This window comes from Dinoponera quadriceps, unplaced genomic scaffold (assembly GCF_001313825.1).
Source record: "Dinoponera quadriceps isolate SergipeBrazil2010 unplaced genomic scaffold, ASM131382v1 scaffold1835, whole genome shotgun sequence".
Taxonomy (NCBI): Eukaryota; Metazoa; Arthropoda; class Insecta; order Hymenoptera; family Formicidae; genus Dinoponera; species Dinoponera quadriceps.
In genome coordinates, this window is record NW_014555900.1 from 1,328 (window position 1) to 15,528 (window position 14,201).

The window sequence follows — 14,201 nt, forward strand, 5'->3', positions numbered from 1 at the left end:
ACAACAATATTGCGACACCTTTCTGAAATTGGCAAGGTGAAAAAAATGGATAAGTGGGTACCGCCCAATACTTCTCCACGACAACGCCCGCATACGTCGTACAAAACGATTGCAAAATTAAATGAGTTAAAATATGAAATTTTGCAACACTCAGTTTATTCACCAGATCTTTCGCCAACCGACTTTCATTTTTTTAAACATTTAGAACTGTTTTATGGGCTAAACACAATAAAAATGAAGACAGTCTGAAAAATTCCATATCAGAATTTATTAATTCCAAAAATTAAAATTTCTTTAAGATAGGCATTTATGTATTAACTCTTATCGGACGCTAGCTTTTTATGCGTGATTCTCACTAGGTTGTAGCTGGTTTCGATAAATATGCGAACTTGTCACCTCCTACGTGACGTATGACCGCAACGACGAAGTATTGTTGTCACGTGAGAGGTGACTTACGACCGATAAGGGTTAAAATCTCGTTGGGAAAAGTGTATTCAAGCAAATGGAGCATATTTTGATTAAATAAACAACTTTTGAAAAAATATATGCAGTTTTATATATTCACTTAAAAATCCGACATTTCATACGCACCAACCCAATATTATTGTTTTTATGAAACAATAATAACTTTCCACTTCTATTCGGTACCCAAAATATCTATGCAAATATTATACCGATTCAACTAACAGGATAATAGGTTTCCATGTCAGGAGATGTTGTCCACGCGTTTTTTTTTACGTAATTTTTGTTTTTTTTCACGTGATTACATATCAACTGTTTGTAATGAGCTTATGTAATATATTAACACATTGCGGACCGCTAAGAAATCTGTAAGACATACGCCTGGGACCGCACGTTTTTGGGCAAACTTGCACGTTACTAAAATCGTCATAACATTTTCATTGATGAAGCAATGTTTGTCAAATCTTCAGAAATTGTAAAATAGGACGCATTTTAGGTATTATTGAAAAAAAATTATGTTTTTTAATAATTATCATAACTTTTTTTATTTGAAAGTAAATTTTTACGAATTTTTTAAAAATTGTAAAATAGGATGCATTTCAGGTATTATTAAAAAAATTGTTTGTTAATAATTATCATAACATTTTTATTTAAAAATCAATTTTAAACCAAAGTTCCTAGTACTTTTTTGACACATTGTTGACTGGCAATTTTACTTAGAATTGATCTCATATCATCGGCTATTATTTCGTAATTGGGTATGGAAGTGAAACAATATAAATAAACTTCAATAAATTTTATTTAACATTTAACTTTTAATATTTCTTTTTAGTATGATAAACGGTGTAGCAATCACCTACGTGTAATGGTACACAACAGGTTTTGCAAATGTATCTTGTTTCGATCGCGCAAACGTATTTTGCATCGATCACGAGTTTACTCGTGGCCGGTCAGCAACGTTTGAGCAGGAAGACACGAATTAACTCATGACCGGTCAACAATGTGTTAATAAAAGTATGAAAAAGTATTCTTCGAAAGGACATTTTCACCAAGTTAATAATGTGATCAGAATAGAAATTAAAATACTGTGCGTTTTTCGGACCGCTCAGGTATATGTTGCATGTTAAAAAAATAGTCCTATTACATTACATTTTTATTTTCATATTATACACAAACATTTATTACAGGTATATATTACACATAACACATATGCATATTGGTGCAGTATATCTTAAAAAGATTTCGGATGTTCGAGTCGCTCGATTGAGTGCTGACCTGTCAGCACTCTTCTAACGGAACATAATAACGGAAAGAAAAAGAACGAAGGATCGTATATCTACCCTTGTCTATTGCTGATGCAGCTGAACCGCTGAACGCAAACATAAGAATTGTACGCTTCGATCTCGTATCTAACATTCGGCAACGTCAATTACCAAACAACTGGCAACGTTACACCGAGCTATAAGAAATGTGATATATATTGGATTGCATATAAGATTTCTTAGTAAATCAGAATATCGCAAGTAATTAAAAAAATATGATGAAGAAAATGTACAATATCTAAGTATTTCATACATTTTTTCATTCATATTTCCTTCTTTTTTTTCATCAATGAAATTTATTCAGAGGAAAAAGCAAGACAATTTTTCATAATTTATATTTATACGCTGGTGTCATTAAATGCTTCAATTACGAGTTTTTTGCAAGTTTATTAGAAATAATTTTTTTTTTCAAAATTTGTTTTAAGTATTTGCAATAATTTTATCCGCCGTTTACTTTTCGCGTATTTATTACTTATGAATATTGGCGTTTGTTTACTTTTTAATAACAACCATTCTTCTATATTTACTTAATAGAAATGTGTGTCGAAAATCATATTCACCTGCGCCATATTATGCACTTCGAGAAAGGATGGACTGCAGCACGGCTGCCAGAAGTGCCTGATCGTTGAAATCCGATAGCCGTCCTCTTCCTGACTTGTCCTCCATGCTTGTGTCGCCAGATTTGAAACGAGAAAACCATTTCTGACACTGTCTCTCACTGATTGTTCCTTCGCCAAAAAGATCGTTGAGATCACGGAATGACTGTGCTGTAGTTCATCTTTTTTCGAAGTGGTAGAGCATAATATGGCGCAGGTGAAATATCATTTTCGACACGCATTTCTATTAAGTAAATATAGAAGAATGGTTTTTATTAAAAAAGTAAACAGATTCCAATATTTATAAATAATAAATACGCAAAAAGTAAACGGCGAATAATTATGCATTAACCCAAAATTTTATCTGTACATTACCGTATAAATAGCTCTAAGAGTAACGTCATGTTCCACTTTGCTATTATTGAAAATGTTTTATTCTTAGAGAGATATATATACCGATAGTTTCATATTTACACCGTTATTAGTCGTCAATTCTGACATTTTCTGGCCTGACTAATAGGGACTTATGTTTCAACAAGAAGTTAAGACACTTATGTGTCATTCAACAAGAAGAAGATTTTTTTCCGGCGAAACAGCCGAGCCTTAATTTATTCTTTTTAAGTTGTTTTATGTTCTCATAAGCTTTTTCGTGTTGATCTGAGACTCTATATGTGCATTATTAAGACAGTTATAGAATAAATAATTACATTAGGACATAAAAGGTTATACCAGATAAAAGAATTAAAAAAATAAGATTTCTTAGAAAACCAGGATATCGCAAGTAATTAAAAAATATTTTAAAGAAAATGTGCAATATCTAAGTATTTCATACATTTTTTCATTGATATTTTCTTCTTATTTTTCATCAATGAAATTTATTCGGAAGAAAAAGCAGGAAAATGTTTCATAATTTATATTTATACCCTGGTGTCATTAAATGCTTCATTTACGAATTTTTCTCAGGTTTATTAGAAAATTTTTTTATAATTATTGTAAGTACTTATAACAAATTTTGTTTCCAAAATTTATTATAAGTACTTACAATAATTATAAAATATTTCAGATTTTTTCTGCCAACACATATATGTACAAATCTGAATTAATGTGAAAAAACCTGCGCAATTAAAAAAAATTTTTACATGTATAAATACTAAAATATCTTAAAAATTCTCATCTATTTATTTCTGAAAGCATCCGATCATTTTTTATAGAATTTGTCATAACTCTAGGATATGAAAAATTCTTAGAAAATTTCTGAGAAAATATGAGACATTTTTACATAAGGATGTGCATGGGCGTGTAAATTTCTATGTGTGCGCATGTGTATGTATGTGCACACGCGCATGTGTAAATTTAATCTATTTAATATATAAATAATTTACCTTCGTGACATTATCATATTGCCAAAATATGGAAATGCATGCGTACTTAATCTTCCTTTTATTAAATCCTCTAACGTTTCATTTATCAGAGGACAATGTTGTGTATATATATTATCCACTCCACTTAATCCTTTAAATAATTTTTTAGTTATTTTTGCAACTGCTTCTCGATCAAATAGATTACTTTGCCTTGTATTAACACCACTATATTCTAAAATGTTATATATAAGCTGAAAATGAAAAAATGTTTTTAATATTATATAATAAACAAAATAATACGCACATATATATGTGTAAACAGAGTGATTCAAACCCTTTATAACTAAAATTACATAATCTGACTAAATTCTAAGACAACTTTTTATATTGCAAAACTTTGCCGGAAGTTATTAATAGAAATAATTTGGTTATCACAGTCAGATATAGGAAGTAGGCAGGCACGGTGCTAACTCACTCGCAGACGCGAGCACTTACGTGGAGAGTCTGCTGCAATTAGTTGATCGTTGCACTTGAGCTGCGTATCAATATTCATTACCAGCATGGAAAATCAATGATTGAAGTTAGGCATATTATAGTTTTTCAGAAGTGGCAATAACTTTAGAAAACAGTCACAGTGCATGCACACACATGTAAATGTGCATTCAGTCTCTCTCTCTCTCTCTCTCCCTCTCCGATTCTCTTTTTCACTTACTAGCTCAAATTCTATCATATACTGTAACTTTTATTAATACACGCGTGTATCACAATGAATCGTTATCAATCATCATCAATTATTATCGATTAACTATTCACTGATAATGCTTGGAAGAAACACATGTTTGGGTAAATATTTACTTTAACCTCTCACCTTAACTTTGATAAAAATATACTCAATTGATTTGTTTTTGCGTAAAAAAAAGTTTGATGAGAAGAAAGCTCTGCCCAGCGCAGCGAGATATTAAACTGTTCAAGTTGATGACTATAGGGTAAGCTACAGGTGGTCTACAATACGAATTTAAGTTCTACACCTTAAGAAACTGATCAATCGCAGTCGATTAATCTCCTCACATTCGATTGTGATTGGTCAATTTCTTAAGGCTTAGAGTTTAAAGTCTCATTGAAGACTCCGCTTTAGGAAATCTGTTATATCGATAAAATATAGCGACATGAGCATGCTCCGTAGTCATATGTTCACGCTCATGCTCTGTGTATACATACGTTTATGAAAAATGCATCGAATTTAAAACGTATGTGTATTTACAAGGGCAAATCAATAAATACCCGTCTTTGAAGACAGACGCATTGCTGATGCAGTTTGGCGATACCATCGTGTACTACCATCTTTCAAACGACGCCATACAAAATTTCAGAGTGATTCATGCTCTAATTTTGATTTGAGAGCAGTTCGTAGTGACCGCGTTTGATGTTCTTTGATACAATGGAAAAAGAGCAATATCGATCGGTGATTCGCTTTTTATTTTTGGGTGGAAAAACGTGCAAGGAATTAAAAACGTTGCGAAAAAATAAAAACGAAGTTGGATGCCATCTATGGAAACCTTTCACTATCTATAATACCATCTATGAACCGTCAGATATTAGTTCAACGAATTCAAACGTGGTCGTTCGTCTGTTCTTGATAAGGAGCGCCTAGGTCGCCGGCAGACGTGGTTACCGAGGAAATCGTTGAAAAAGTCCACGACATGATTTTCGCTGATTGCCGAACGAAAGTGCGTGAAATAGCAAAGACCTTAGGCGTGTCGTACGGAACGGCATTAAATATTTTGCATGGTAACTTGGAAATAAAATAGCTGTCGGCCTAAAAAAGCTGGGTGCCGCGATTGCTCACGATGGACAACAAGCGGATGCGGCTATCAATTTCGAAGCAATGTTTGAAACTGTTTAAGCGCAATCTTCAAAGAAGTTTTTGCGTCGAGTCGTAACAGTTGATGAAATATGGATCCATCACTACACACCGGAGACTAAGGAACAGTCAAAACAGTAGACTTCATCCGGCAAACGTGCTCCGAAGAAGGCCAAGACGGTTCCATCGGCCGGAAAGATAATAGCCACTGTTTTCTGGGATGCGCAACGCGTGATCTTCATCGACTATTTGGAGAAGGGAAAAACTACCATGAGGCAATATTAAGCTGATTTATTGGGCCGATTCGATGTTGAATTGAAGAAAAAAACGTCCCCATGTGAGAAAAGTGTTGTTCCACCACGACAATGCACCGGCTCATTCTTCTGCAGTCGCCACAGCCAAATTGGTGGAGTTGCTCTACGAATTGATGCCGCATCCATCGTATTCTCCGGATTTGGCCCCCTACGACTTATTCCTATCTTCAACTTGAAGAAAATGGCTCGGTGGAAAGAGATTCACGTCGAATGAAAGGGTCATCGCCGAAACAGAGGCCTATTTTACAGAGTTCGACAAATCGTATTTTTCAAAGAGGTTAAAAAATTGGCAAGGGAGTTGGGAAATGTGTATCCTCCTAAAAGCATATTACGTTGAAAAATAAAAAAAAAATTTGTGAAAAACTTGCGTCTTCGTTACTAACACCGGTACTTACTGATTTGCCCTCGTATAATATATCATTTGAATTTCAATGATAAATAAATACAGTTATATTCTAAACATGTACATAGTTAAACATTACAGCTTATGCATGCTTTATAATTGGTTCAATAGTTCTATATGTTTGTTTATTGGCTAATTCTTACGGTACACCTTATGGTTATGGTTACGGCAATCCATAGGTCTGTTCGTTTTCGCTGCACTGCTGAACTAATGCAATAAGTTGAAGCGAGACAAGTATATGTTTTCTCACTTCAACTTATTGCACTAGTTCAGCGGTGCAGCGAAAACGAACAGACCTCATGTATAATAGATAAAAGAGAAGCGACAGGTATGATCGATAAGTGCGATATATCGGAAGGCCACTATCTTGTTTCTTCGCATATGACAGTATAAATTTGTTCTTTTTAGCTGCACTGATAAACTGATGCAATAAGTTAGAGCGAGACAAAAAATATTTGTTTCAACGTGCAGCTAAAAAGAATAAACCATAGGAGACGTCAAAGCAGGTTAGCTGCTTTCGGAAGATAGCTTATGGATTATAAAAAAGAAAGCAGATTAGTACAAAATTACATGAGAAGCATAGCTTGAGCTCATGACCATATGTTGAAATTGGCAGAAAAGTTAATTGACAAGCTGTAACAATAATTCATCCACAGGTGGAAACAATATGGTGCTGAATCAAATGATTTAACTAATCAGACGGTTTCCCGCAATGTCGCTTCTCTATTATCTAAGACTTTAGGCTATGTTAATCTCATTTAGTAATAAACGTAGTTAGTAAAATCTTGCTCCTAATTAGAGTATATTTTCAAACCTGAAAGAATATACTAATCGGATGCAAAAGTTCACTAACTACGGATATTACTAAACCGGTTTAACGTTGTCGTGTAAACGTAGTCAATTGGTCTATTCTTTATAGCTACAATTCTAACCTGGTGCAAGTTAAAATGAGAGAACATATATTTGTTTCATTTGAACTTATTGCACTAGTTCAGCATTGCAGCTGTAAAGAACAGACCAAATGTCTTCCCGAATGCACTTTAGGAGACCGATTCCATACATTCGATACTAGTGCTAAACTAATGATGTGAACGTCTAATTGGTTAATGTCTCTAAGGTTCTGAAAATTCTCGGGAGCCTATATAGGTGCGCATCTTAACACTTTTCTACACTCAAAAAGGATACTGTTGCTGGATATACTATTGCTAGAAAGAATATTCCAGTCAAATGCAAAAGTTTACTAACTACGGTTGTTACTAAACCACATTAACGTTGCCGTGTAAATGTAGTCAGTATTCATTAGGCGTATTCAAAAGCACATGACTGTTCACTGAGCGCAAGTGAGTTCTTTCATCTAATTTATATATATTTTTATATCTAAGAAAATATATCAAACATATTAGATTCAAGAGTTCAAGAGTTCACTGAACGCTCAGTTAGTGGTCGTATTTCTGAGAGGGCCCATTGTGATATACGTATGTATTGGTAAAAGTTGTATATTTCGAGTGTGTAAGGGAATGTGAGCAAATAAGTGAAAAAGAGAGAGAGAGAGAGAGAGAGAGAGAGAGAGAGAGAGAGAGAGAGAGAGAGAATGTGTACATGTATGTGCGCGTACTACTGTCACTGTTTTCCCAAGTTATTGCCAATTTTGGAAAACTATAATAGACGTAACATCAATCATTGATTTTCCATGCTAGCAGTGAATATTGGCAGTAAATTTGTGTATAACGATCAATTGATCGCAGTAGGTATCCTACGCAAGCGCCCATGTCTGGCGGTGAATTGCGTCGCCCCTGTTCACTTCCTGACTCGAGTCTTGATAAGCTATTTCTATTAAATACTTAAAAAATAAGCTCCGGGCAGAGTTTTACAACATAAAAAGTTGTCTCCAAATTTAGTTAAGATTATGTAGTTTTAATAATAAAAGGTTGTTTTGACTTACTCTGTATAAGAAAACTATATACGAGCCAATTTTTCAATTTCTATAGTATATCAGTCATTCCATAAGTAATCGCGTATTTATAACTTTTTATGTGTAAATTTAAATGAAAACGGGAAACGATATTTATTTAAGTTTAATAAAAAATCTATTCACTATTTAAATTTATAACAATTTGTTATTTTTACATTTATTTTTTAATTTTATTTATATAAAACTAATTTCGAAATTTTATCAATTACTTATGAATTGACTAGCAAAATATTTTTATGAGTCCGTACTAAATAAAATTTCCATAAAATCAATCGATATATTTTCACAAATCTACAAAACAAAAAATTGGTAAATATAATGCAAGTGTACCGTAAATATTTATACACAGTTAAAGTCAAAGTTGAATTTGACAACTATAATGGCTCAATAAAGAATGTCTGTTTTTTCATGTGCTGCAAATCTTAATCCTTCTCTAATCCTTTCTCAAAATTGTTTGAAGTCCTTTTCTAAAGAATGTAATACTGAAAGTTGCAATTAAAATGTAATATTGAAGAATATAATATTGTAATTATAAAAGATATAAGTAATAAGCAAACGATTTTCGTGATATCGGAAAACTAATAGTTGAGAATGTTAGATAGCGAATAAGTCTAGCCAATAAAATAAATACTAATTTGACGAATTTATTGCCTTGGAAAATCGATAATTAGAAATGTATATACATGGTGTCCCATTAACTTACAAATATTTTGAAAACAGTGCGTTAATGAAAAAAAAATGTTTTAGATAAAAATTACGGCTTGAAGAGAACATTTGTTATTGACCTTGAACTTGACTTTGGAGTCATATTTCGAGGTTATTTCAAGATCAACTCGAGTCTTTCAAATAGAAACTCTCATATTTTATTACATATTCTTATAGCTGAAGTCGAGATGTTTTTAAAACGTTATAATAATATATTTTTTATTAAATATTTTTCCACTTATAAAACTTGCAAGTTACAGTACCGCTGGCATTAGCATTACCCAAGGTGTAACACGTGGAGGTTAAACAGTCGGATTTACACTTCTTTTGTGTGTGTGTGTGTGTCACACAGAGATAAGGATCCCATAGTTTACTCTCGTTAATGTGAACCTGAAGCACATCCTTACGCGCGAATGTGGAGGACGATTTGGAGTTAAATACTGCAGAATTGATGAACGTACGGTCCCCTCCTCCTCCACACACACACACACACACAAGATATAAATCCGATTGATCAACCTCCACGAGGTACACCTTGGATAATGCTAATTACAACGGTAGTGTAACTTGCAAGTTTTATAACTCGAAAAATACTTAATAAAAGAAAAATATTATTATAGTGTTTTGAAAACATCTCGACTTCAGCTACAAGAATATGTGGTAATTATATAGAATAAGGACTTTTCCGAATTTTGATATTTTTTTGCTGTAATCTTGATAAATATTTTTGTTGCTACTCCAAACATTAATAATCAAGTGGGGGAGCCGAAAAGTACGTAACCTTTTAATGTTTTTAAGTATTATTTTTTCCTACGTAGTTTTTCGGAGTTTGTAGTACCTCCATTTCAATTTGCGATTGTTAAACTTTAAGTAAACTGTAAATAAAAGAGTTTCCCACACCTTGAATAAAGTATTGATCTTCTAATCACGCTATATGATTTAAAAAATTTAAATAACATCCTTGATCGTCGGATATTCGCAAAAAATTTGAGCTTTAAAACAGAACCTTGGCAATGCATTCTTATTACATCTTCCCCTTCTTAAATACATAAGTATACATTATATTAATAATGCTAAATGAAGAAGATCAGCGAAATCGATAAATGAATATATGTATTAAATCTACATCTTACTAAACGGATGAGTCTACAATATACTAAAAGTAAATACCAAAAAGATTAGCAAGGTAGGATGTATCAAAAGTCAGAAGCAAAGTAGGATGTATCATAAGTCAGAAGCAAAAAGTGTTGTTATATATATACAGGGTGTCCCAGACCACCCGTCTCACCCGATTTTTTCGTAAACGCGACATTTTAAAGAAAAATGTTTCAGACAAAAGTTTTGTGACTTCGAGGGGCACATAAGATGGTGTCATTGGTTTGACCTTGTATAGTGTTTTAAAAAGATCACGTAAAGGTCACCTTTAATTTCTTAAATGGAAACCCCCATTTTTCAATGCATATTCTTGTAGCTTACCTCGAGAGCTTTCCAAAACGCTATAATAAAACGTTTTTTTAATCAGTACTTTTCGAGTTATGAGGATTGAAAGTTACGGTACCGCCGGCATTAGCATTACCCAAAGTGAAGGTTGCACGGTCGGATTTACACCTCTTTGTGTGTTTGTGTATTTGTGTGTGTGAATGTGTGTGTGTCAGAGAGATAAGGACCCCACGGTTCGTCACTCCCGTAGTATTTATCGACTCCAAACCCTCTCTGCTGTACGCGCGCGTGTGTGTGTGTGTGTGTGTGTGTGATGTTATTAGGCCTGGTGTTCGAAATGTCCACCGTTTGCTTCAATGCAAGCAAGTACTCTTTTCTCGAAATTATTTGTTGCATGAAGAACGGATTCAGCTTGTTTTCATGGAAAATTCGCCAGATCGTGCTGCGACTAATTCCAGAATCTCTTTCTGTACGTCTTAATGAATGGCAGGGATGCAATTGAGCGGATGCAAGAATCTCCGGCATCCTTTCATCTCTAACTTGGCGTCGAATTTGTCTACCTTTATTGTGATCCGGTTGAAGAATACCTTTATTGGTAATTCGGTTAGCTAAGCGAGAAAAAACTTTGTACGAATGAGGAGCGCGATCTGGGTATCGTTCTCGCCACAATCTTGCAGCTGCTCTAAATTGACCATCACATTCACCTAAAATAAGCATCATATCACAAGCTTCCGCGTTTGAATACGACATGGCTGGTAAATGAGAATTTTGTTACACCTTACGTGACAGTATCAGACATGTCATACATCACGACTAGGTAATGCTAATGCCGGCGGTACCGTAACTTTCAACCCTCATAACTCGAAAAGTACTGATTAAAAAAACGTTTCATTATAGCGTTTTGGAAAGCTCTCGAGGTAAGCTACAAGAATATGCATTGAAAAATGGGGGTTTCCATTTAAGAAATTAAAGGTGACCTTCACGTGATCTTCAAACGACTATCCAAGGTCAAACCAATGACACCATCTTATGTGCCCCTCGAAGTCACAAAACTTTTGTCTGAAACATTTTTCTTTAAAATGTCGCGTTTACGAAAAAATCGGGTAAGACGGGTAGTCTGGGACACCCTGCATAGTGCTATAAAATTGCTGCAAATAAAGCTGCATGTGTTACATTACTGTATGCAAACGAATCTATTTCTGATTTGAAACTTAAATTTAATCTTAGTTAATCTTAGTTAATCTGAATATTACATATAACTCGAAGAATTTCTCACTGACGATTGTAATGATATTGTTTGTCACATGCTTTCCTTCGCCTTCCTTTTCTCTAGTTTCCATTCGGCTTTATGTACACAACAGTACGGGACATGCTTTACTTGACTAATAGAATATATTAACAGTTTCCTTCAGTATACGGGCAGAGATACATATACTTAAACAACGGATTGTCAAGACGTGTTTTAAATCTAAAATCTTTTATGGGATATACGACAAAGAAGAGTTATTGGAATGTTTTAAATCGCATAACGTAATTAAGAAATCAATAACATATTTATCTTGTGAGAAACCGTAAACAGTTGGTAATTCTAGGTTGAAATGGAGGTATCAAAAGAGAAGGAAAATGAAAAAAAATCATAAGATTGAGATTATATCGTGTTCGTTCAGTGCAACGATTCGGAAAGGTTCGTGGTTTGAAAACGTCAATATTTCCATCAAAGCAGCTTGTATGTTTATCGGATATTTCATGACTATGAACCACGTTACAACTTTTTGGAACGAGAATTGAAAATAACTTCGCACACCATCGAGGACTAGTCAAATTTTATTCGAGAAGCTATTTTGTCGTGATGTATCGTAAACTCGAAGTAAATTGACGGACCGAATTGTATTGTTGAGATTGATGGAGCAAAATTTAGCAAGAGAAAATATCACCGGGGACATATTATTAATAGGCAGTGGTTGTTTGGCGGATTCGAGAGAGATTCAAAAGAAATATTTGTTATTTCTGTTCCGGACAGATCAACTGAGATATTGTTGAATGTGATAAAATTTTCTAGCGGGATCCTCGTGGATTATTTCTGATTGTTGAAAAGCATATAATTGCTTAGATACCTTAAATAAGGATTTGATTACTTAGATAACTTAGATTACTTAGATAAGGATTTCAGTATCTGATTGTTAATCTCTCTTATAATTTCGTGGATCCTGATACAAGAGCATATGCGCAGAATATTCAGCGTATCTGGCGAGAGATATCTGGCGTTCTAACATTCCTCGTTATGGACGTCGCGAGTATCATATGAATGACTATATTGCAGAATTTTATTTTAAATGAAAATATTCGAACAATATCCAGCGGTTTCATAAGACTTTTGAAATCATTGCGCTCGATAACGAAGTAAACCGCGATGACGAAGGAAACCGCGATGACAAATGAAACAGGCATGATTTATGACAAAAGAATTAGCCAAATCGGTTAAAAATAGTGTTGAAACATGTTGTTAAAGCAATATTTATGTTATGTAATAAAATAGATGACACTAATAACATTTGCAGTAATACTAGTAACGTGCATACTTTTATTTTTGTTTTTTTATTGTTATATTAATGTAATAAAGGATTAATTAATAAATAATTAATTTTTTTTTAATGTTTATGACTGCATATCTTTGAAATACGATTTAAAAACTCAATGTACAATTTGAAGACTCGGTCTCCAATTTAAACAAAAATTCAATGTTTATTTTTGAAAAAATTATTTTTTTATATTATCAATAAAGTAGTGTTTGTTGCTAATAAATAAATATTCTAATCTTTTCAGTACTTTGTTGCAATTTCAGTTTTAAACCTTAAGGGATACGATATTCTACGTCCAGGCATATGTTAGAAGAAATAGTTAAAAACATAGAAAATTTACATATTTTTTAGGCTCCCCCATTTAATCACTGTTGGAATAACAACAAAGATATTTATCAAGATTGCAGCAAAAAATATTAAAATTCGGAAAAGTCTTTATTCTACATAATTACCGAATATGTAATAAAAGATAGGAGTTTCTATTTTAAAAAAACTCGAGTTGATCTTGTAATAACCTCGAAAAAATACTCCAAAGTCAAGTTCAAGGTCACTAACAAATGTCTTCTTCCGAGCCGTATAACTTTTGTCTAAAACATTTTTTCCATTGACGCATCGTTTTAAAATTATTTTGGTGTGAAAGTTAAAATGGGACACCCTGTACGTTTTCAATTTGTTTTTTTGAAAACAAATTTTTAAAGTATAACTTCATTATATATAGTTGAATCCGGTAGAAAATAATCCTTAATTTCACTACAACATAAATCTTAAGTACTAGGTGTACCGGTATGAAGTGAGCGTTTTTTTGTGAAATCAAAACACTATTTTTTAATGGGAAGGTAAAAAACATTTTATTCAAAGTATTGGCCATTGCTAGTTACACATTTTTCTTATCTTTCAGGCAATTTGTGGATTCCACGCCAATAAAACTGTTCGTCTTTTGAAGCAAACCAATTAGTCACCCAATTTTCGACTTCCTCGTAGGAATCGAAGTGCTGCTCAGCCAATGCGTGTCCCATCGATGAAAACAAATGGTAGTCGGAAGGAGCCAAGTCTGGTGAATACGGCGGGTGGGGTAGCAGCTCCCAGCCGAGTGCTTTGATCGTATCCTGAACCAGTTTTGCTTTGTGTGCAGGTGCATTGTCATGGAGCAAAATTACCTTGCCGTGTCTTCTGGCCCATTCTGGTC

The 14,201-nt window shown here is 33.6% G+C and overlaps 1 protein-coding gene across 1 annotated transcript in view; it reads right to left on the reverse strand.

Moving 5' to 3' along the window:
* Positions 1–1,824: 1,824 nt before the first annotated feature.
* The window catches only part of LOC106745722 (vacuolar protein sorting-associated protein 45-like), a 57,429-nt gene continuing 45,052 nt past the window's right edge, over positions 1,825–14,201 (reverse strand). Inside the window, exons 3-4 of the mRNA XM_014621591.1 lie at positions 3,763–3,992; positions 1,825–1,921 (exon numbers count right to left, since the gene is read on the reverse strand). Coding sequence (XP_014477077.1) covers positions 1,912–1,921; positions 3,763–3,992 — 240 coding nt within the window. The 3' untranslated portion in view covers positions 1,825–1,911. The remainder of the gene's footprint in view (positions 1,922–3,762; positions 3,993–14,201) is intronic.